At 40.9% G+C, this 24,515-nt stretch overlaps 1 protein-coding gene across 1 annotated transcript in view; it reads left to right on the top strand.

Moving 5' to 3' along the window:
• LOC136610198 (adhesion G protein-coupled receptor E3-like) overlaps positions 1–24,515 on the top strand; it is a 44,653-nt gene that overhangs the window by 1,896 nt on the left and 18,242 nt on the right. The window contains exons 3-8 of the mRNA XM_066589440.1: positions 455–547; positions 1,774–1,902; positions 2,185–2,280; positions 8,980–9,162; positions 18,516–18,583; positions 21,998–22,078. Of these exons, the coding sequence (XP_066445537.1) occupies positions 455–547; positions 1,774–1,902; positions 2,185–2,280; positions 8,980–9,162; positions 18,516–18,583; positions 21,998–22,078 (650 nt within the window). The remainder of the gene's footprint in view (positions 1–454; positions 548–1,773; positions 1,903–2,184; positions 2,281–8,979; positions 9,163–18,515; positions 18,584–21,997; positions 22,079–24,515) is intronic.

Raw genomic sequence — 24,515 nt, 5'->3', positions numbered from 1 at the left:
TCTCTTACATACATTACAAGGTGCAATCAGTGATTCCTGAACAATTCCAGCTGCAGGAAGTACCCTCATAATGTTACCCACCATGGTGCCCCCATACATAGAACTGAACTTCTGCCACCTACCCATTCACAATCCTGTTCTGCTTTCTCCTCCCCTAGGAGTAAGTCGACCACCAATCAGGAGCCCACATATAACGTCCTCATCAGTTTCATTCAAAATTGAAGAGATCTGCCCTATAAATAAAATATAATTGATTGTGTCAGGAGGGCTAGGCATTGTAGATATTAGGACCACGTCTGTTTCCTTATTAGATTTTATAGTCTGTCAGATATAAAAAAGTTGTTCAAATAATAAGTCCCCTTTAAGGTCAAAATGATCTCATTGACTTTTTTCTGTGCATTTAATGTGTCAATTTTTCCATGACTCTCACTGATGCTTATGTTTTATTCTTCAGAGTACTGTAGTGCGAAAGAAAACACCTCCCCATGTGCCTGTAGACGTGGATCTGTTCTTAGGTCAAATGAAAATGGACTCTATGTATGTTCAGGTAGGTATCCGGCCAGAAGGTGACAATAAGTTTGGATTTGAGTTTACGAAACCTTTGGATCAAGTGAAACAATGAATCACATTCCTTCGACTCCAATAAGATCTATTTGCAAACATGACTTGATGCAGTATTTTCAAAACAATTTTTGTACCTTATAAACCCTTCATGAGCACACTTGGCAATGAGTGCAGCTTTCTCTATATGATCTTGCACACAGATGAAGCTAGACAATCGGATATGGTTGACTAACAGAATTAGATGAACGTGACACCAGTGCCTAATTTAAAAGAACTTGTTGAAGAAATAAGACTAACACACATATTTGAGTAAACTGCAGGCACACCATTTACTTTGTGCGAACCCTCATTGTTTAATTGTTTGCAGGGCCAGTGTGCTCATGCTCGGAGCTGATTTCTACAGGAAGCAGACAGTTTCATTCTTACTGCAGTGGCAAGATTTGGTATTACAGCCAAACTTCCCACTAAAGTGAATAGAAACTTTGTCTGTAGTAGGAAGCCTGGCCACTGCAGTGGGATAAGAGCTATTTGCTTTCAGCAAAAATCAGTTCAGTCTATGATCAAACTCCTGACAATCTACCCTCGATGACTTGTCCTGAGGATAGGCCATCAATAGTTCACAACTGGACAACCCTTATAATTTTCATTGTAACTGGGGCCACATGAATGCCTGACAGCTCTGCAATAAATTCTTACAGCTGCACACAAGGATCCTATAGGAATGCATACCCCTGGATAATGGTTTAAGAATGTGGGCTCAAGGTTCTTTAAAAAAAAACAAAAAAAACCCAACCCTTTATTGTGTTTGTTCACACATTGAGGACATGCTGAAGATTTTCAGCAGCAGAATTGACTGTATTCCAGAAAGTGTCAGACTGTGGTTCCTTGCATCCATCTGGGGAGAGGAATCTGATAGGCTACCTTTCTTCTATAAGGCACATGTGCACATCTAGTTTTAATTCAGCCTTTGCTGTTACCATTGCACACAAAGGACACATCATCCATAAGGTATAATAGATTATTTGTGAATTATCCCACAAGAAATAGAGCCTAGTGACAAGTGACTGGATCCAATCACCTCCAAATAGGGTTGTCTTCTACTAGACAGTTAGAACCCATCATTATGTTAGAATCTGGAACCCTGTTGTGCTGGTAACACTAAGTCCTCTGAATAGTCAAGAATTCATTTTTGTGTTATTTTTCATGCAGATAAATGTAGGAAAAACTCAGACTGTCCTTCTGAAGCTACCTGTACTGCGGAAAACTGCTATTGTAAAGTTTGTAAACCCCAAGGAAATAACTGCATTACTTTGGTGAAATTGGATGAAGTTTGTCCAGGTAACCAGCTGTATGATAATATTCTAATATTAATTAAAGGAGTTTTCTGCCATTTTCAATTAATAACCTTATCCATCAACAAATAATCAGTCGAGATCAGACCACCAGAACCCCATCTGATCAGCAGAACAATGGGGCCACATTATTCTTTACAATTCTGAGCCTCATTTATTCTGCTGCACAGCGGGTATCCTTGGGGTCGGCCCCCACTGCACATATATTGATGGTCTATCCTAAGGAAACTTACTTTCTTAAGGCTTCTTAAATCTTCTCCTTCATCAGACCCGAGTACCACCGCCAATCCACTGCTGACATCAACTGTGGACATAGAAGTCACAACAGTGTACATGGAACCAGACTCTTCAACACCACAACCAGGTGGGCATTTTATAAGTGCCAGAAACTCAATGTGAGATTTTATTTCTTCCACTGCTTAATTTTACAATGAGGTGATTGGTGAGATGCCAAATACAACATGACTACAAAGTCTCTTGCAATTTACTTAGTATTTAAAATTCATAGAATCATCATATTTCATTTTCTTTGTCAATCTAATGAAAAACGTGCTGACCAATACTGACCCACTTACCTACTGTCTATCAGCAATAAAATAAGGATATTTACCTGCTGCTACAGGGTAAAAAATTCTACTTTCTGTTGCTACTCTTACTCTCTGGTATTCTTCTCCTTCATCAGACCTGAGGACCACTACTGTTCCATTGCTGACATCAACTGTGAACACAGAAGACACAACAGTGTACACGCAACCAGACTCTTCAATACCACAACCAGGTGGGCATTTTATTAGTGCCAGCAATTCGATGTGAGATTCTACTTCTTCCATTGCTTTATTTCATTCCTTACAATGAGGTGATTGGTGAGATGCCAAATACAACATGACTACAAAGTGTCTTGAAATATACTTAATATTTAAAATTCATAGAATCAACATATTTAATTTTCTTTGCCAATCTAATGAAAAAAATGTGCTGACTAATACTGACCCACGTACCTTCTGTATAATAGCAATACGATAGGGACATTTACCTGCTGCTACAGGGTAAAAAATCCTACTTTCTGTTAGAGAGAAGAGTTTTCAGTGCCTCATCAGAAACAATAATTATATAGTGTAGAATAGATTTATCTTGAATGTACACTCACCTGGTGCTTAGCGAATTTCCCTGTGTAGAGAATCCACTGGCACCTAGTGTCCAGAAATAATACACATATATACTTATCGCATATTTATTAATAAGCATAGTTTAATTTATCTTTTTTTTTAAACATTTTTTAAATAGTAAAGTAATTTATAAAAATCCTCCCTTTGTGTACCAAAGGACAGTATGTATATCTATATATATAAAGCTGAAAGCCCTCACTGACTGACTCACTCACTCACTCACTGACTGACTGACTGACTCGCCAAAAGTTCTCCAACTTCCCGATGTCGTAGAAACATGAAATTTGGCGCGAGCATAGATTATCTCCAAAATAGGAAAAGCTAATGGGTCCCAACTCGATTATTCAATTCTAGCGCAAAAGAATTGGCGTCAAAATTTAACGTACATAATCTAAATCACTCACTTCCCAATGTCATAGAAACGGGAATTTTGGCACGAGCATTGATTATGTCATAAATAGGAAAAGTTAATGGGTCCCAACTCGATTGTTCAATTCTATGTGCAAAAGAATTGGCGTCAAAATTTTACGTACATAATCTAAATCTCTCACTTCCCAATGTCATAGAAAAGTGAAATTTGGCAGGAGCATTGATTATGTCATAAAAAGGAAAAGCTAATGGGTCCCAACTCAATTATTCAATTCTATGTGCAAAAGAATTAGCGTACAAATTTTACGTGCAGAATGTAATTTTCTCACTTTCCGGTGTCATAGAAACGTGAAATTTGGCACGAGCATTGATTATGTCATAAGTAGGAAAAGCGAATGAGCCCCAACTCGATTATTCAATTCTAGCGCAAAAGAATTGGCGTCGAAATTTTACGTGCGGAATGTAATTTTCTCACTTTCCGGTGTCATAGAAACGGGAAATTTGGCACGAGCATTGATTATGTCATAAGTATGAAAAGCTAATGGGTCCCAACTCGATTGTTCAATTCTATGCGCAAAAGAATTAGCGTCCAAATTTTACGTACGGAATGTAATTTCTTCACTTCCCAATGTCATAGAAACATGAAATTTGGCACAAGCATTGATTATGTCATAAATATGAAAAGTTAATAGGTCCCAACTCGATTATTCAATTCTGAGCGCAAAAGAATTAGTGTCCAAATTTTATGTACGTAATCTAATTCTCTCACTTCCTGATGTCATTTTATATGAAGGAAACGTCGCATGATTACCTCCACGTGGTGTTTCCTGGGTAACGCAGAGAACTATGCAAAATGGTGAACATATGTTTTACCGGTATCTCTAAAGTAACCACGACTTCATAAGATTTTCCGTGTGAACACCAGATAAACATCAGTACCAAATTAACTCGGGCGAAGCCGGGTATATCAGCTAGTTAAAATTATATATGGATATATATATATGTGTGTGTGAAATAATATGAATTTTTTCCTGGTGGGTTCTCTGCATCCTTGTGTATTTTGGGTACATGATAGAAGTATGGGGTCTCAGGCTTATTTTTCTCACAAATTGACTTAGCTTCTATAGGATAGAATCTACTTGTTATACAAATTGAGTCTGAGACCAAATACTTCTACATTTACCCAAAATACACAAGGATGCACCATGTAGACCGATAATAGCCGGCATCAATTCAGTTACCAGTTGGCTTTCTGAATATATAGATAGACAATTTCAGAAATATGTGAGAGGATTACCAACCTTTCTAAAAGACACCGGGCACCAATTAGAATTAATCAGAGAAATCAGATGGAAAGAATCCTGTCTTTGGTGTTCTCTAGACATGGAAGCACTCTACTCTAGTATCCCCCATATAGGTGTCGCGGCAATAGAAAATATCCTAACCCAAGACCCATTAATGACCCCAAATTAAGTTTCATTCATCAAAGAATCCATGCAATTCATTTTAGAAACAATTACTTCACATATAATAAGAAATGTTATCAACAACAGCGGGGGACGGCAATGGGGACAAAATTCGTCCCCATCTTTATATGGGGGTGTTTGAAGAAGACAGATTCAAAGATACAAGAATCAAGTTCCACAAAAGGTTCATTGATGATATTATTATCATCTGGGAGGGTACTGAGGATGGATTAATCAATTTTATTAGGGATCTAAGTCACAATAGTCATAATCTTCGATTCACAGATAACATTGATCCGTGATTGGGAACTCTGTCGTGAAAATAGTAAAATTATAACTAAAACACCCTTTAAAAAGGTAGGTAGCAATAGCTTTATAGATTTTCATTGTTGTCACGCAGGCCATTAGAAGCAGAATATTCCTTTTCGACAGCTAAAAAGAGTGAGAAGGAACTGGACAAAAAGACAAGACTTTGAGAACGAAGCCCTGATATTAAAAAGATGATTCAAAGAGAAAAAATACCCAGTAAGATTAATTGACTTTGCCTATGAAAGAATATTAGAGGAAGATGGAGAGAAAGAAAAGGAAGAAGGAAATTAGAACAAAGAAGAAGAAAATAAAGAAAAAAAAAGAAGAAAAAAGATGTAAGAAGAAACAAAGAAGAAGTAAGAAGAGAAAAAGAAATAAATGAGAAAAGAAAAGAAAGAGGGAGAAAACAAGAAAAGCAGAAGAAACAGAGATTAGCATTCAGCACTAAATATAGTAGTCAGCATAAAGAAATTAGAAAAAAAATATTAAGGAAAAATTGGTCCATCTTAAAGAACGATCCCCTCCTTACAGAATCTATGGGTAAAAATCTTAGAGTGGTATTCAGAAGGAATAGGACTATACAAAACATCCTATCCCCGTCAAGACCAGAGAACAAGAAGATTTTAGAGAATAAAGAAGCCCCCACCACCTTAAAACCTGGAAGATTTAAATGTAATAAAAAGAATTGTAGATGTTGTTCACACATAGTAGATGGTAGGAAAGAAACTAAAATGGGAGAAAAAGAAAAAACTATTGAAATCAAGGCTAGACACAAGGTAAATTGTGAAACAAAATTTATCATCCATCTGTTAGAATGCCGTGTGGCTTAAAATACGTAGGTAGAACCAAAAATGCACTCAGAACTCGTGTTTCTAATCATAAATTTAATATAAAAAGTGAATATAAGAAACACAAAACACCAAGCGAAACATCTCAGAGTTACCCCACTAGAATATGTCCCGTCCAATTCAATCAGCCAGCTACGGAGGAAAGAGATGTGCTGGATATACCGGCTTAATACATTAGCACCACAGGGCATGAATGAGATCCTGGAGAAAATATAGTGCCATGTAAATTCAGAGGATATCCCCAAAATAAGCAAAGTGATCCTAATATTCTCCACTTCGGGTACTGATCCTAGATCGGGAATCCACATAGAAGATGGATTACACTATACTACACTGGACTTTATCATTTATTATTATTATTTTTTTATTTTAACTTGTATATGAAATTCATATTTCTGCACACATACACATATATATCCATATATAATTTTAATATACATACTGTCCTTTGTTACACAAAGGGAGGACTTTTATAAATTACTTTACTATTTTAAAAAATGTTTTTAAGAAAAGGCTAAATTAATTAATTAAAGCCAGAACGGCTTCCGCGGTGAGCACCGCATGCGTAAGTTTACTCTATATTATATCTTATATATATATACGTTTTTAATATTATAATTTTTGCTTGGGAAAGGTGTAGTATTGATGCCAAAACGCGTAGCACTACCAATAAATAATCATTTATTTAACCTACGAACCTTAGGGTCTATCATAATTCTTTTAACCATTGGAGTGTGGGGAAAGTTTCTTTATCCATGTAAGGCCGCCTGCAGACGAGCGGGTCGGATCCGGCAGCGAGAATTCTCGCCGCGGGACCCGACCCGAGAGCCTGCAGGGACGAGCGCGTACTCACCCGCGCCTGGCGGCCCCGGCTCTTTCATGTGCCGGCTGCCGCGCAGCCGGTGAATGCGCAGACCGGAGCCGGCGGCCGGGTGAGTGCGAGCCCCGCACAAAAATAGGACATGCCGCGGTTTGTTTGCCGCGCGAGATTTCGCGCGGCCAAACCGCGGCCGTCTGCATAGGAGTGCGTATTGGAATGCACTCCTACGCAAACTTTCAGTGGTGGAAATCCCGCGGGAAATACCGCCGCGGGATTTCCGCCCGTGTGCAGGCAGCCTAACTGGTTCTTATTTTCTGTTGCTAGTCTTACTTTCTGGTATCCTGTCACTATCAAATTAAAATTAATTCTGGATTTGGATTTCTTCTTGTATACCTTAACCCTTTCCAATCCAATTTTGGATTCAGGGTTTCCTAAAAGGCTTTCTCTTTTTGCTGTCATACAACGGTGCCATCTGCTGGCTAAAGGCAGTGTGCATGCGTCAGAGAGGCTCTGACAGCGGAGTGGCTGGCAATAGACAGTAAGAATACCCTGTTGGACGTTTTGTGACATTGGAGCTGCACAAGCTTCAATCAGAATGTAGGAAGATGTCAGACAGTGGATTGGAAAGGGTTAAAGGAGATATATTTTCTGGAAGCAATACCACCCTTACCCATGGGCAGTCTCTGATATTGCAGCTCATATCTATAAAAGTCTGTGTTACGTTTATGTAGAGTGCAACTATGATGCTCTCCATGAATGACACCAAAATATCAGACTAACAAGTAATAATGTCGGCTGTGGACCAACATATAAATGTAATACATCACTGAAACAAGGGAAAGACTAAATACGGGAGATGGAACATACTCTGTAACCGACTATGGCTTGGTGGACCCTGCCTAAAAGCATGGTAATCGTCTCAATGAGGAAGGCCCCAAGTCTCAAACCTTGGGGACCTAGTCTGTTCCTAGATGTAGGATAGGAAGCATATATATCAGATGGAAATACAAAACAGCACCCATATAGAGGCAGGCCCATAATAATTACTCTTCTATTATGACTGATTGACCAGCTGGGGAAAACACCTTCCTGTCAGCCAATCAGTCCATACACTACAGGAGATATTGAAATAGGGAAGAGAAGGAAGGGAACATCAAGCACAGACAACTCTTAAGAAAACTTCTGCAGTGACAGGAAACATGGAGGAATTCCCAACAAATGACTCCTAAGGGACCTTCTGCAGTGACAGGAAACAGGCAATTCACTGGTGCCCAGCATCAAAGGCGAAGTCCCATGGGCCGGTGCTGATGTGGTGACTTCACTCCAGATCCTCTTTCTGATTGTGGCTGACACACTGCAACAGTCCGCTTATTTTTTTCCGCAATGGAACGACTTTTCTCTGTGGGTCAAGTTGTCAACCTGCTGCCGTGTTCTTAATTTCTGTGCCATAACAAACAGAGTTTCCTTATAGAACGAGACATATAAAAAAAACAAAACAATCTGGAGTTATAAATTCTTAGCCTTTTGGTTCAAGGTTGCAGCTAGCCTTTTCCTGGCTAGAGGATACCTGGGGTATCTAGCTCCATGTCCATAGAGGACATCCCTTCTAACAGACAGTCTTTATTCCTCTGCTTTTATCAGAGAATGTTAGGACTTAGTCCCTGGACTGTAGGAATCAATCTTCAGCCTAGACTCTAGGAAATCTTGGAACTACTCAGTGGATGGTTGTGGAAGGTCTTGTAGGAACATGCCCACCTGGCAACTTGAGGAAAACCCTAGACTTCAATTAAGCAAAAGAGGTTTTTTTTGCATATTTTTGTTGCAGATTTTTTTCTTTTAGTGGAAAATAACTGATTCATTCATTACTGTCACAACACCTGAACTCTGACCCTTGATGCCAGATATTTACAATACCAGATTTCAACTGAGCAAAAAAGTTTTATTTTTGTTCAGGAAATTTTTTTTGCGGAAGATTAACAAACTAATTCCTTTAAAGGTTTCATTGGAAATTTGGTGGTAAACATGGTACATCTGGGTTAGCACATTTCATTTCTTAAGATCTTATTAAAACGTATTCTTCTTCAGCCCCAAATGCCACCACTGGTCAATGGCTCACATCAAGTGTGAATATGAAAGACACAGCAGCATACACACATCAGAGGATTAAAGAAACCACCTTCTACCCCTTTACCACATCAACATCAGTAACGACACACAGCATGTCTCAAAGAACCACAGAAGAACAAGGAACTCTGACACCACAACCAGGTGGGCCTTTCGAAAGAGTTGTCAACTTAATGTGAAATTCCTAGTTCTTGTAATGATCAATTCTACAACGAGGTGATAGGTAAGATGAAAAATATAACATGACATAATGATTTCTTATATATGGCATTCATATTTAGAATTCATAGAATTGTCAGATTTTGTCAATCTAATGAAAACATGATGACCTATTCCAACCCCTTCTAGCACACTATGACCAATAAAATAGAGCCATCTAAATTGGAGGACATTGGTGCATTGTTCATGCCAAAAGAGGATTGCGTTACATGCTGTAGGAGAATTAAGAAAATCCAATTCTCCATTCTAGCCTTGATTTCTGGTAATCTGGCAATGTTGAATATTGATTTACAACAATTCCTCTTTTGTAGAAATGCCATCATGTTCACGGGCTGTGCATGGTATTGCAGCTCAGCCCCATAAGGGTGTTCATTGACTAGCAGCTTAGAACTAAGATGCACTTAAGGGTCATTGCTCCTGAAATCTTTTCTTTCTGATTGCATGGAGGAAAGGACAAATATTGATCTCAAAGAAAAGCCCCTAAATGTAAGTGTTACAGAAGATGAATGCCAAAAGAACTGAGAAAAAGAATAGAGCATGGTTTTTCTTCATTATTCTTTAATAACTGGGTTGGAGCATTTCATTTCTTAACATATTATTAAAACGTATTCTACATCAGTCCTAAGTGTTACCACTGGTCCATGGCTGACATCAAGCGTAAACACGGGAAAGACAGCAACATACAGGCAACCAGGATCTCTGACACCACAACCAGGTAGGCATTTCATAGGGGTCCTAAGGACGTTGGTTTACTGCAGAGAATCTTATTTTCTGTTTCTACTTTTACCTTCTGGTAACCTTTTACTGTCAAATTAAACAAATTGGGAATTATTTATTTTCAAATTTAATACTTTGAAGGGGATGTTTTTTTCTGGAAACAGTGCCACCCTTGTCCATTGGCTGACTCTGTTATAGCAGCTCAGCCCCAGAAGGGTCCGCTTATTTTTAATAGAAATGGAACGACTTTTGTGCATGGGTCAAAATGCCAATCTGCTGTATTCATAATTCCAATGCCACGACTAATAGAACTTCTTCATAGAATGAGAAATGAAAAAAAACAATATTGTGTCAAAATATCTTGGTCTTTTGGTTCAATCAAGTGGGGTTTAACAGACTACAGCTATCCTTTTTCTTGACCAGAGGGCACCTGATGTATCCAGCTCCATGTCCATGGAGTTTTTTTTTTTTTAAACCCCCCCCCCCCCCCCGTTCGGCGCGAGACAACCCCGATGCAGGGGTTAAAAAAACAACCCGCACAGCGCTTACCTGAATCCCGGCGGTCCGGCGTCTTCATACTCACCTGCTGAAGATGGCCGCCGGGATCCTCTGTCTCCATGGACCGCAGGGCTTCTGTGCGGTCCATTGCCGATTCCAGCCTCCTGATTGGCTGGAATCGGCACGTGACGGGGCGGAGCTACACGGAGCCCCATTCAGAAAGGAAGAAGACCCGGACTGCGCAAGCGCGGCTAATTTGGCCATCGGAGGGCGAAAATTAGTCGGCACCATGGAGACGAGGACGCCAGCAACGGAGCAGGTAAGTATAAAACTTTTTATAACTTCTGTATGGCTCATAATTAATGCACAATGTACATTACAAAGTGCATTATTATGGCCATACAGAAGTGTATAGACCCACTTGCTGCCTCGGGACAACCCCTTTAAGCAACAAAAAAGTTGAAATGTTTAATTGGTTAAGATATTATTAGAATGTCTTTATATCAGACCCAAGTTTCACCACTGGTCCATGAGTGACATCAAGTATGAACACAGCAGTCGCAGAAGCATACACGCAACCAGGATCTCTAATATGACAAACAGGTGGACATTTTATAAGAGTTGCCAAATCAATGTGATGGTCTAGTTCTTACAGTGGTAAATGTAATTAATTACAATGAGGTGATGAGTGAGATGCCAAGTACAACATGTCGCAGGATTTCTTGCAATTTAGTTAATATTTAGAATTCATAGGAACATCGTATTTCATGTTACTTACCAATCAAATGACAGAATACATTGACCTATACAGATTCTTGTTTTCTAATGAGATCTCTCACTGATAAAATAAGGATATTGACATACTTGTGCAGGAGGAAGAAAGTCCTATTCTCTGTTGCTGGTCTTACTTTTTGGTAATCCACCACTGTCAAATTAAAACAAATTCTGAACCATTTCTTATTAAATCAAAGGAGATGTTTATTTCTGGTGCCACCATTTCCAATTGGTTGTGTCTGGTATTGCAATCGAGCCCCGTAATGGTCTACTTATTTTTCTCAGAAACTTTTGTACTTGGGTCAAGTTGCCAACCTGCTGCCATATTCATAATTGCAGTGTCAGAACAGGACCTACAAGCTTACAGCTATCATTTTTCTTGACCAGAGTATACCTGACATATCGAGCTCCATGTCTTTGGAGTTCCATTCTTCGCAACAGACGTTCTTCATTCCCCTGCTTTAACCAGGGTTTGGACTTAGTCCCTCGACTATAGGAAGCAATCTTCAGCTTTGACTTTAGGAAATCTTGGAACTCTTCAATGGAATTTTGTGAAAGCTCTTATGGGAGCATGCTCACCTGTTAACATGACGAAAATACCTCTAAGTATTCCAATCTGGAGACTCCAGTGTCCCAGGCAATGGGTCTGCTCATTGAGATACTGACTTTTGCTGGATAGCTCTTTGCCATAGTTCCTGGCATGTTAGAAACTTTGCCTTGTTTTGCCTCCGATTGTCTGATTGGCTTTATCTCTCAAAATCCATCTAAAAGCTTGGCCCTTCTTTTTCCTCATTGCAAGATTATTGTGTTTACTTCTAGTCTAGCTACTTGCTTCTTCCACTGCTGATATCCTATGTACTGACCTCTAGCTGAATACAAGACCACAGATATGTCTGAATCCACTACTGCTGATACTGTGTGTACTGAGCTCTTGTTAATTACAAGATTATGTTTTTTATGAACTTTCTATTGCTGTTATTACATGAAACAACCTCTGTTGCCCTAATCTGCACTGTCACAACATCAAAACTTTGACCCTCGATACCAGATTGTTACAATACTAAAAAGCTTTAATTGTGTTCTTGATATTTTTTGTTGGTGATTTTACATATTTATTCCAAAAAAGTTTTCATTGGGAATTTGATGCTAAACATATTATATCTGGGTTGGAACATTTCATTTCTTAAGATCTTATTAAAACTTATTACTCTTCAGTTCTAAATGCCACCATCGGTCCATGGGTCACATCAAGCGTGACCATGGGAAACACAGCAGCAGGATACATGCATCACAGGACCACAGAAACCCACTTCAACCCATTTACAACAACAACAGTAGAGAATATCCATAACAACACACAGCATTTCTCAAAGAACCTCAGAGGAACAAGTAGTCTTACTTTCTGGTAATGCAGCACTGTTGAGAGTTGAATTACAAGAAAACACTGGACCATTTCTTTCTGAATTAAAGACCTTCTATTTTCTGGAAACACCAACCATGTTCATGGCCTGTGCCCAGTATCGCAGTGTAGACCCATAAGGGTCTGCTTATTTTTCCAAGAGACAGTGGCATTCTTGTCCATTGACTAACAACTTAAAACCTTGATGTACTCAAGTGTCTTTCTACTGTCAGGGTAATAAATTCTGATACCCCTTTGTTCTGATTTTATGGAGGAAAGGACAAGTATTGATCTAAATGGAGAGCCCATACATATGGATGTTACAGAATATAAATGCCAAGAGAAATGAGGAAGAGGAAGCATGTTTTTTTCTTCATCTGTCTTTAAGATGCATCTTCTAAAACTGGAGTCACTGAGCACAGTCTATCCTCTGGCAAAAGGATTTTGTGATAGCATGCTTCAGTGGTTCAGTGACCATATTGTCCTTTTTCTCATTTACTTTCAATTTTTACATTTGATTACTATATGGTTTGATTACCAACCTTTCTCTTGGCCAGAGAGTTACCTGGGGTATCCAGCTACTTGTACTTGGAGGATCATTCCTCATAAGAGACAATTTCCTTTCTTTCATTCTTATTGGTGGAACAGGTTTAGTAAAATCTTATTGGAAAGCAATAACCTGCCTTGAAGTTAGAGTCTGTTGGAACTCTTCACTGATATTTTGTGGAAGGTTTTTTGAAACGTTCCCAGCTGTAGTCATGGAGACAACTCCAGGTTTCCATGAAGCCAAGAATGCTGTCCGGTTAGGTCATTGAAGATGTGTTAGATGAACATTTCATCTAAGAGGTTAGGTGTATAATCAGCGAGTGAGCTGAATAAATTCCCTGGAGCCCTCTGTCTGAAGGAAGAGAGTACTCAGACAGTTGGACCATTGTAGCTCTAGTAGATTACTTGTTGAGTTGTTGAAGTAGGAGGAAGAGCCTTACACTAAAGACACTGTGAGTGCTAATAAAATGTGAACTGTTGAGTGTGTCCAGAGAGTAAGCAAGGACTGAGGAGTAGACAAAGAGACTGAGAATATAAAGAGACTGCGAGTATACAGAGATTATGAATATTAAGCAACTGTGAATACAAAGAGACTGTGTTGTATCCCGCATGGGTGGTGATGCTGTAAGAGTGTGTTGCAAGCACTGGAGATAGCATTGATATATAACAAGACTGTTAGTATCAGGAGATTATTATGTAGTAAAGAGACTGTACTTGCTTCTGCACAGAGCGGCAAGCGGACACAGTGTTACCAAGATTAAAGCTCCTGTGTTGCCGAGTGTTCCGGATTCTATTACCCAAGTATTCAAAACTGTGTTACAACATTCAGAAGATGTATGCTACTTAAAGTGACTGTACCGATGTTCAGCTGCCAAGTAAAGATCTAATTTACCACAATGTGTGCTTGTCTCTTAATTAACCTGCACATGCGCCACCCACATATATATTATGCAATCATTACACTTTTATGTTCCTGAAATTCTCTATTTTCCTCTAACATTGTCGTTAGTGCTTGCTATGCTGTGGGGGCTTTCGCTAAATGCTAATATCTTCTACAAGCAAAGGATTTCCTAGTAGTAAAGGCAACGGTGAGGAAGAGCATTAAGAAAGACTGCCTTAAAGTGTGTCACAATATAAACTTATCTTCTATCCACAGGTTAGTGGCTAACCTTATGATCGGTGGGGGTCCGACTGCTAGTCCCTGCATAGATGGAGTAGAGGTTGTGTATGTGCACTGCAATTCCATTTACTTCAATGCAAGCACCAGAAATTGCCAAGTACAAGCGCTCAGCAATCTCTGGCTCTATTATTGAAATAAATAGAGCAGCAGCGTGGATGCACAACCTCCACTCTATTCATTCTTGGACCTTCGGGACGTATGTTCTCAGGACCAGTGGTGGACCCAGTGGTTGTACCTCTACCGATCATAAAGTTATCCTCTATCCCATGGATAACAGGTATAACTTTATATCTTAGCACAACTCCTTTAAGACAGTCATTTAAAGGGATTGCCCCACCATTAGGAGTTATCTTCTATCCACTGTCGCTCTGTTCATTCCTGGATGCACCAGACCCCCGTTCTTGGGTTTGGTGATGGTCCTAGCTGTCAGACCCTACTGATCTGCAAGTTACCCTCTATCCTCTTGATCGGGGTGACTTCTCTTCTCTTGGTGGAGCAGCCATTTTAATTTAACTGAAGAGGTCATACTAATACCGGGCAACCCTCAACTAGCCAGCACTGATCTCCAAAACGAAATATTAAAGCGACCCTCTGGTCCTGGAGAAACAAAGATGATCACGCAGCTTCTCTAACTACCTGATGTATATTGTGCATTAGTATGCATCATTAGTATAAGACACTTCACCTGCTTTGGTTAACCAGTGTTGCCCATGTGAGCAGCACTGACCAGTCAGATCAGCAGCATGTATTGTGTTAGACTACCGATGCGTACTAATGCATACTACATTAGGTCGTCAGAGAAGCAATTCGGCCATATTTGTTTGACCAGGACTGGAGGATCGCTTTGAATTCATACTAGCTCACCAGGGACTTAGAGGCGTTGTCTGAGATTTAAAAAAATGCTCCTTTTTGAAGAAACGTTTTTCTATTGGCTGTGGCTGGTATTGCAGCACTCACTTGAATTGAACTGAGTTGCAATGCCAGATACATCTTATACACAAGCGTGGTGCTATTTTGAGTGAAAAAGACCCTTTTTGTCTAATCTTGCACAACCCCTTTAACACAAAGACGCTGGGCATTCAATCATTGGATTATCAGGAAAGCTACTCCCTCTGTTAGCTCTGCCTTTGGCTGTTTTGGGATTTTCATTGGTAATGCTGGTAATATTTTGTCTTGACGCCGCCAGGAAGAACTAGTAGAGTCAAGATTAACAGGGCAGTGACGCCCCTGTACCTGATTGGCTGCAGAGCTGGATGGGCTGCAGGTCCTGGCAGCCCAGTAAACTCATGCTGCAGCTGCAATCCAGGGAGGCCTTCACCTCCGTCGTTCCCGAGGCATTGGCCCAGGTGAAACCCGCTCATCTTCGGGCGGCCAGAAGAAGGCACCAGAAGGACTCCATAAATAGTGCCAGCCAGGTGCCTCAGTTAAACCATACTTCCCTTGCTTCTTCTCACAGCCGTAGGCTTAAAAAACATGGCCATTTCATATATTTCCATGTGGATTCCCTCTCAATATCCGAGTCTTCGTTGTGCATGTCTGCCATGGCTATGCACTTGCACGCCCATGGATCCGCATGAGGATTTAGCCCTTTTCATTGTGCACATCTGTCTGTGAATTTCCCAATGCAGAATCGCCATAGAATCCACATCAAAAAGTGGGCATATCCCTTTTTTTCTGCAGGTGGGGTTTTTAATCCGCATGCGAGGAAATTCCATGTTGTATAGACTATGGCACAAATTCCTATGAAAAGTAATGAGGCGTGAATTTGATGTGAAATCTGTTGCTAAAGAACATAATTAAAAAACATAGTCTCAAAATAGTGTCAAACCTATATGCAGGTTGTGAGTGGTAATGCAGCTTAACCCCATTCACTGCAACAGAGTTGAGCTGCAATACCCATCCCACTCATAGATAAGTATGCTGCTGTTCGTGCAGCAAGTTTCCTCCCCTTCGACTCAGCAGCCTCTAAGAGAGTCTTGCTTTCTCTGGCAAAGTGTGATTAGTAAGATGTAAAAAGTCCCTCAGCAGTTATCTCCAGTTCCACAGAGCAATAAATCTGTTATGTAAAACCACAGTCTGCTCCACCAGATTCTGTATATCGGACCATATTTTTCCACTAGTAGCACTGAAGTACTCCTGAAGAAGATTAAAAGGGGTAGTCCCGATTTAGCAAGTTATAACTTGCCACTCGGTGGGGCTCTGACTGCTGAGAACCCCGAGCAATCGAGAGATATTGCACCCTGAATATTAACAGTAATGGCCACATATGCACAACATGGAGCCATTCACTTCAATTGGAACAGCTAGAGATAGCTGAGTTGAAGTGCTGACAATCTCCAATGGTCCCATTCCCTTCAGTGGAATCGCTTAAGATTGCTGAGTACTTGAACTTGTCTATTTCCAGCGGTTCCATTGAAATAAATGGTGCAGTGTGCAAAAACAAATAACCCAATTAAATAATCCAACGATTGCAAACAAAATTGCAATCAGAGTCTCAGAAATTCTCTGAATGAACGCATTTAATAAGTGTATGTAATGTTGTGGTAGGAGTGCTGGGGAGATGAGAGGAATCCATTTGAAGACACTGGATTGTAGGATCAGAAAGCACATTATCCCCTGGTTTCTTCCTTGGTTCTGTATGTAGCATATGACTCAAGAAGCCAGTGTGCTTCGAAACGTGTCCAAGCATGAACGTAGTTCAGTCCGGCACCTTTTACTTTTTGTAACTTTTATATGACTTGAATAAAGAAGATTCCAATGTACAGAGTCGGCATCTCTTCATTTATATCACTATTTTTTGCGTCTTGGCTCCTGGGCAGCCGGTGCACTGTAGGATCTTCAGTAGCAGGTGCTTTACAATTATGTTGCTACCGGCCATGATAACTATAGAAGAGCAGCAAAAACACTTGCAGAACGGCTCTAACAACATCACATTCCTCCCAGCCTTATGAAGATAGGAATAACGAAGTACAACCATTTTTAGGGGGCTACAAAGCCAAAGTTATCTAGGAAGTTTTACTGAAGAACATAATCCATTAGGTGATGTGCTGATCTTCGACATTTCTGATAGCATTGACCTACCTCATTACCAGATGTCTGAGTTCTTTAACAAGGTGGTCGTTGGAGTTGCTGAAGCAGATGTCAAAGTTAGTGAATGTTTAGGAACAAATTAGTATCTGGAAGGCAGTCATCTTCATCTACCTCTTGGTTACTCCTGGATCACACCTGCAACGCTTCTTGAAATGGAACACATTTCCTGCGACCTTTTTGGGACTGGTGGACATCAAAGAAGGAAATTAGGGTAAACAGACATGGTCGCTGCTAGAATTGCAATCTTATATACGAGATTTGCGTATTTCTGAAATACCTTTAGCAGCTAATTATTAATTTTCATCACCAGTTGTAATATTGTGGTGGAAGTGAAGGTGACACGAGAGGAATCTACTTTGGGATGCTGGATTGTAGAGCCAGAGACCACTTTATTCCATTCTTTCTTCCATGGTCCTGTATGAGGCATCTGCCTCAAATTGGACGGCTTCTTCTCCTTAAATAATCACTGGGACACATTCACTACTACTGTCTAGTGGACAGACTTAAAGTGCAACAGATTTATCATAGTGACTGCTGGATTATAAATTTGGTACATTTCTAGACCGTCTAGTCTAACTTTATACCATCTATTAGTTGGCTACGGAATATTCAGCACCAAAATCCACACAGTTAACATGCAGATTTTAATGCAGAATTGCAAATAATAGGATCTAGCCAGCAATTCTGCAGCAAAGTCCACAGTCAGTGATGCAGAATTTGGTGCGGAATTTAGGAATGGTATATTCCACAATGCTGTTGCAGAATATGGAACATCTGTGAGGCGTCTGTGACAAAATCTGCATGTGTTACATTTACCCTGGATTTCATTGTAGAATTGTGGTGGATTTCCCCTCACTCATCTGAAACAGTGAAATCCGCAGTGAAAATTTACTGAATAAAGTGACATGATGTAGAAGTAAAATCCGCACCGCAGGTCAATTTACAATGCAGATCTTTTGCGCTGCATGTAGACAAGAGATCTTTAACTCTCATCCCCTTCGGTGTAGTGTAATACGCTGCAGGTTTTCCTCAGTGATGCATTTGAACATCTTATTGTCTCTTCTCTCTTCCCAGTGATTGAGAAGTGTAATACTATTTCCAGAACTAATGAGAGAGAGGAATGTAAAGAGCAGAGTCACACGGTATGTGATACTATTACATATGTGCGTAAACCTATAGCCATATACAGGTTAGCGAAGAACACAAAACTTTTCTTTAAGGCGTTGGCCGGGTAAAGGAAAACTCTGTCACCGGGTCCCATATACGCTAAAATAACAAATCAGCGGTTACTCATCTCTCCCCCGCTCCTCTGCGTGTCCCTTGCTGATGGCTCCTTTCCTGACATCACTTTATAGGCTGCAGTCAGCCTGATCCCATCTACAAACAAGCTGCAGCAGCCAATCACCATGCTCAGCAATCATGGCTGAGTGCTGTAATTGGCTGCTACATTAGGTTTACGGGATATCATAGTAGTCTGTAAATAAAAAAAACGGAGACAGTGGCAGGGGAGGACTGGAGAGAGGGGAATAGCCATTGATTTGTTATTTGAATGCATGGAGGACCTGGTGACAGGGGTTTCCTTAACTTGAACAACCCCTGTAAAGGGTATGAACACTTCTGATATCAATTATGCTTTGCAAAAACCATTAAATGAAAGGCCTTTGTCAATTGTAGTGATGGAAAAAAAATCTACCTTACTGTGTATACAGCTCCTATACAGAGTTATGCGTCTCAATGGTTACTGACTACAAACAAATCCCAGGGGTGCTGTGTTATGGTGCCTTATCCATCTGTAGCCACTGTCTATCATTTACCAAGAGGAGAGCAGGTGGGATACAGTAAGACATGACTGCAGGATCAGACTTAATGGGGTTTCTTTATATTTTGTTACCACTGAGGCACATGCACATAAGTCTGCATAGGGGCTGTGTACACAAACCGGTATGATATTTTTAATCAGGGTTGCTTAAAAGAAACTTGTCACCTCAGTACAGCACCATAAACGTCAGTGGGGAACATGCGGATATAGAGGAGCATAAAAATTACATTTCCTGGCTCCTTATTACCTCCCGCTATAATAACATAGTGACAGGTTCCCTTTAATTTTTATTTTAGGTTGTAAAAGATACAAGTTAACATTAAAGAAGTTGTACTACAGTAGACTTTTGTCACCTATCTGTGGAATATGTGATGAAAGTCTGATCTGTGGTGTCTTACCGCTGAGATCTGTATGATACCAAGAAGGGAGGGGTCGCATGTCCCCCTCTTCTTGCCGTTGTGGGCTTGTTGTTCCCATGCGTAGTGATATCGGATTGAATGAAGTAGTGATCACACATGGATGGTACCGCTCCATTCATTTCAATGGGCCTGACGGAAATAACCGAGTACAAGCACATGACTATCTCCAGCAGGCCCTTTGAAAATCAAGGAAGCGGCACCATTTATGCATGACTGCTGCTCTATTGAATCTTCTCCTCACTTTGGGAGGAGAGGGGGACATGGGATTCTCATTCCCAAGATTGATGGGGGTCTCAGCGGTGAGACCCCCACTGATCAGACTTTTATCACTTATTCTATGGATGGGTGATAAAAGTCTATTGTGGTACAACCCCCTTAAAGGGGTGTTCTCATCTCATTTGAAGGGGTGACATAAATAGCCAAGTTTGACTCACCAACGCTCTGTCCCTAAGCCCCATAGAAGTCAATGGGAGTTATGGAAAGGGCTTAGCTCAACAATTTTGTTTCTGGCGGATCCAGAGTTATGGAGACAACATTGTTCACTTTGCTATACTATTTACATACATTCCATTGATATCTATGGGAATTATGGAAACAGTGGGGTTGAGGATGCTCAGCTATTTCTGTCCTCGCGACCAACCCTGGCCACACAGCATGGCTGGTGGTGGTAGAGACCAAACCAAGAGATATGTGCAGGTCCTGCTTCTGGGGCCCTTACCTATCAGACCTTTATTGCATACCCTATGGATATGCCATTAAAGTGTGAGATGGGAATATTCCTTTCAAGTTGGAAGGGCAGCAAATGGGCACATAGAATTCCTACATTTGCACCTGTTGGCCTCATGCATATGGGATAGCCATACACAAAACCCATGTGTGTCAGCACACAAAGTCCCTGTGTATCTGCCATGAAGCACTCCTGTGTTGGCATGTGGTGCCTTATTTTGCCCTAGAATACCTAGTTATATATCACGCAATGGAACACAATATAGTTTCCCCTCTTTCTCAACCTCACAAAAACTGACATTCTCGTATTTCCGGCCTCCACCAGTCTACATCCCCTCAACATCTCCATCTCAGTATCTGGCACCATCATAACCCCTAGACAGCACGCACGCTGCCTTGGGGTCATACTGGACTCTGACCTCTCCTTTACCCCCCACATCCAATAACTGGCCCAAACGTGCCACCTGCACCTCAAGAATATTGCTAAAATCTGACCGTTCCTTACCACAGACATGCTAAGGACACTCGTTCTTGGCTTGACTACTGCAATTCGCTACTAATCGGCCTTCCCTGCAGCAGACTTTGCCATCTCCAATCCATATTAAATACGGCAGCTAGATTCATCTTTCTATCCGGCCGCTTCTCGGATGTCTCTGCACTATGCCAGTCACTGCACTGGCTGCCCATCCACCATAGAACTCAATTCGAACTCCTTACCCTCACCAACAAAGCTCTCCTTGGCACTACACCACCGTACATTGCTTTCCTGCTGTCTATATATTACCCAGCCTGCACACTTCTATCTGCTAATACTTTCAGACTAAACAACCCTCTAATTCGAACCTCTCATTCCCACCTCCAGAATCTTTCCAGAGCAGCACCAGTCCTCTGGAACGAACTACCCTGGACATCCCGACAATCACTGACACACAGAACTTCAGACGCTCCTTAAAAACACACCTCTTCAAAGAAACATACCTAATCTCCTGAACTAACCCTCACTGCCTACTACATGCCCCGCCCCTCCTAATACACGTTTTTAACTAAACACTGATAAGGGAGTGAAAGTTTATGGTCCCTGAATTACTGTTGATGCGTGAATGGGAAGTGTGAGACATTTATTGCACAGATAAGACCCCCATCAACAGTAATTCAGGGACCATAAACTTTCACTCCCTTATCAGTGTTTAGTTAAAAATGTTTGTGTACCTCTTGTAGAATTCCAGACCTGATGACCCCCCAACAGTAATTCAGAGACCATAAAACTTTCACTCCCTGATCAGTGCCTAGACAAAAAAAGTATGTTTGCTGTTGCAGAATTCCTTTTAAGTACAAACCAATCACATCCATATCTGTGCCTTGTCATAAGTATGTATGTTATAGGTGTGCATAAATATCCATGCCTCTTCAGATCCAATCCATTTAAGCCTGAAGAAGAACCCTGCGTTGGTTCGGAAGCTCACTATTACATCATGCATTTTTGTTAGCTATTAAAAGGTATCATATCTACAAGATTACGTGGTTTCTCTTGCTGGGAACAATCACATTTTGTGCAGAAACATTTTAAGACCGTCTGGTTCATTTTCCTCTAGAAACCGCAGTGCGCCCTCCTGGAATCCTTGCGGTATATTACAGAAAATGCTTGTGAGAAAAACACCAACACTTCTGTCCAGGTGAGAAAAAAACTAAGAAAACTTCGAACCTCTTATTGTCCTTTCTTCTGTCCATCCAATAAGCAGAGACGTAACATGAAGCTTCTGATTTCACGCCAAATCCCACACCGATGCTGCGGATTTTGACTCTGTGTCTTTTGTGGAATTGCTTCAGATTTTGCAGTGGGATTTTCTGCTGTGGTAAGTCTGCAGCAAGCCCACTAGGTGTAATCGTACCCCAAGGATACATTTACACATAACTGAAAGGCTGTGGAATTTCTGCAGCGGAAAATTCCACAGCAAATTCCATAGCATTTTTGCATCCAAACAGTCAAAATCAGCTGGATGCAACTGCTACCTCTGCTCCCCCTATAAGCCTCATGAACGCAGGTGGATTTTTGCTGTGGAATCCGGGGTGGGCGTCTGTCTCCGCAGCAAATACCGCCCATAGCATGCTATGAAAAATGACTTCCTGCACGCGAGCGGAAGCCAATTGTGGTTCACACTGATGAAGGAAAAATCGCAGCATGCTCCAGTTTTCTGCGGTGTCCACATGGATGGCTTCTATTGAAGTCAACGGAAACCATCCGACCCGCGGCCCGTCCGGAATTGACATTGCAGATGAGCGAAAGATTCCACAGAAAAAGCAGAAGTTTAAGAAAAAAATCTGCACTGCGCATGTCTGATAGCGAGCCGTGCGGACCATCTGCATTACAGTGAAGCAGGAGAATAACAAGTACGCAGGGTCACCGTCCACGGTCAGGGTGGGATTCCGCAGACAGAATCCGGATGTGCCATGTGCATGAGGCCGTAGTTACACAACTGCAATGCAGCAATGTTTGTATTGCTCAGATGAAAAAAAAATGACTCAACTTTACAGAAAGTGATAAAATTATCCCCCTTAAAGGAGATGTCCCGCGCCGAAACGTTTTTTTTTTTTTTTTAACCCCCCCCCCGTTCGGCGCGAGACAACCCCGATGCAGGGGTTAAAAAAACCACCCGCACAGCGCTTACCTGAATCCCGGCGGTCCGGCGTCTTCATACTCACCTGCTGAAGATGGCCGCCGGGATCTTCTACCTTCGTGGACCGCAGCTCTTCTGTGCGGTCCACTGCCGATTCCAGCCTCCTGATTGGCTGGAATCGGCACGTGACGGGGCGGAGCTACACGGAGCCGCTCTCTGGCACGAGCGGCTCCATAGAAGACTGCTGAAGACCCGGACTGCGCAAGCGCGGCTAATTTGGCCATCGGAGGCCAAAAATTAGTCGGCTCCATGGAGACGAGGACGCTAGCAACAGAGCAGGTAAGTATAAAACTTTTTATAACTTCTGTATGGCTCATAATTAATGCACAATGTACATTACAAAGTGCATTATTATGGCCATACAGAAGTGTATAGACCCACTTGCTGCCTCGGGACAACCCCTTTAACCATGTGGCCCAGTTTGGACGTGGTGATTCTTCCTGTTTTTTCATCTTCACATTCCAAAATCCATACCTTTTTCCATTGACATAGCCGTATCAGGGCTTGTTTTTTGCAGGGCAAGTTGCATTTATCAGCGGCTCGATTTTAGTCTATATACACTGTAACGTACTGATTATCAGCAATTCTGTAATTCTTTTCTCTTTTTGCTTTTTGATAACGTTCACCATGCGGTACAAATTACATGTTAACTTTATATAATAATAGCAATACCAACATTTAAATAGTTTTTTATGTTTTATTACTTTTGTACAAAAATTATGTTTTTTTCAATAATCATTTGATTTGCTTTTTAATTCCTTAAGGACTTGGCCATTTTTCCAATTCTGTTTTTTCCTCCCCACTTTCAAAAAAATCATAACTTTTTTTATTTTTCCATCAAAATAGCGATCTGAGGGCTTACCATTTAATATACCATGTAATGTGCTGAAAAACTTAAAAAAAGCGGCATCTTGCAATCTCAGGGAGGACTATTTAAACACCAAAATTGACAGAGGCATCTAACTAGGTAACAACAGCAATTGGAGTATCACCAATCATGGCCATTGCAGTTGGGTCAACTCTCAAAGACCGCCAACACTATGTGTATAGAGCAGACTCGGCTCCGTACAAACATCAGACACATCAATCGCACATGTATGGTGGATGTCACCATGAGGCTAATCTTTTTGCTAATGGAGCTGAGAGAAAGCTTGTTTTTTGTCAGGCAAACTGTACGCTTCACTTGTACCATCGTTGAGGTACATATGACGTTTTAATCATTTTATTAAAAACAGCAACTCTGGTACTATTTTTTTTTGTAACGTTTTGTTTTTTTCCTTTGATTTTTTTACACTTTACTTTTTCAATCTTTGTTAGTCCCACAAGGGGACGTAAACATGCAATCCTTACTGCACTACTTTGTTGTTATCGCTGTACATTCAGGACATATCATCAGTAAGGTCTTACTGGTAAATTATATCATAAGAAGTAGACT

This window comes from Eleutherodactylus coqui, chromosome 2 (assembly GCF_035609145.1).
Source record: "Eleutherodactylus coqui strain aEleCoq1 chromosome 2, aEleCoq1.hap1, whole genome shotgun sequence".
Lineage (NCBI taxonomy): Eukaryota > Metazoa > Chordata > Amphibia > Anura > Eleutherodactylidae > Eleutherodactylus > Eleutherodactylus coqui.
This window is presented reverse-complemented; position numbering and strand designations above follow the sequence as displayed.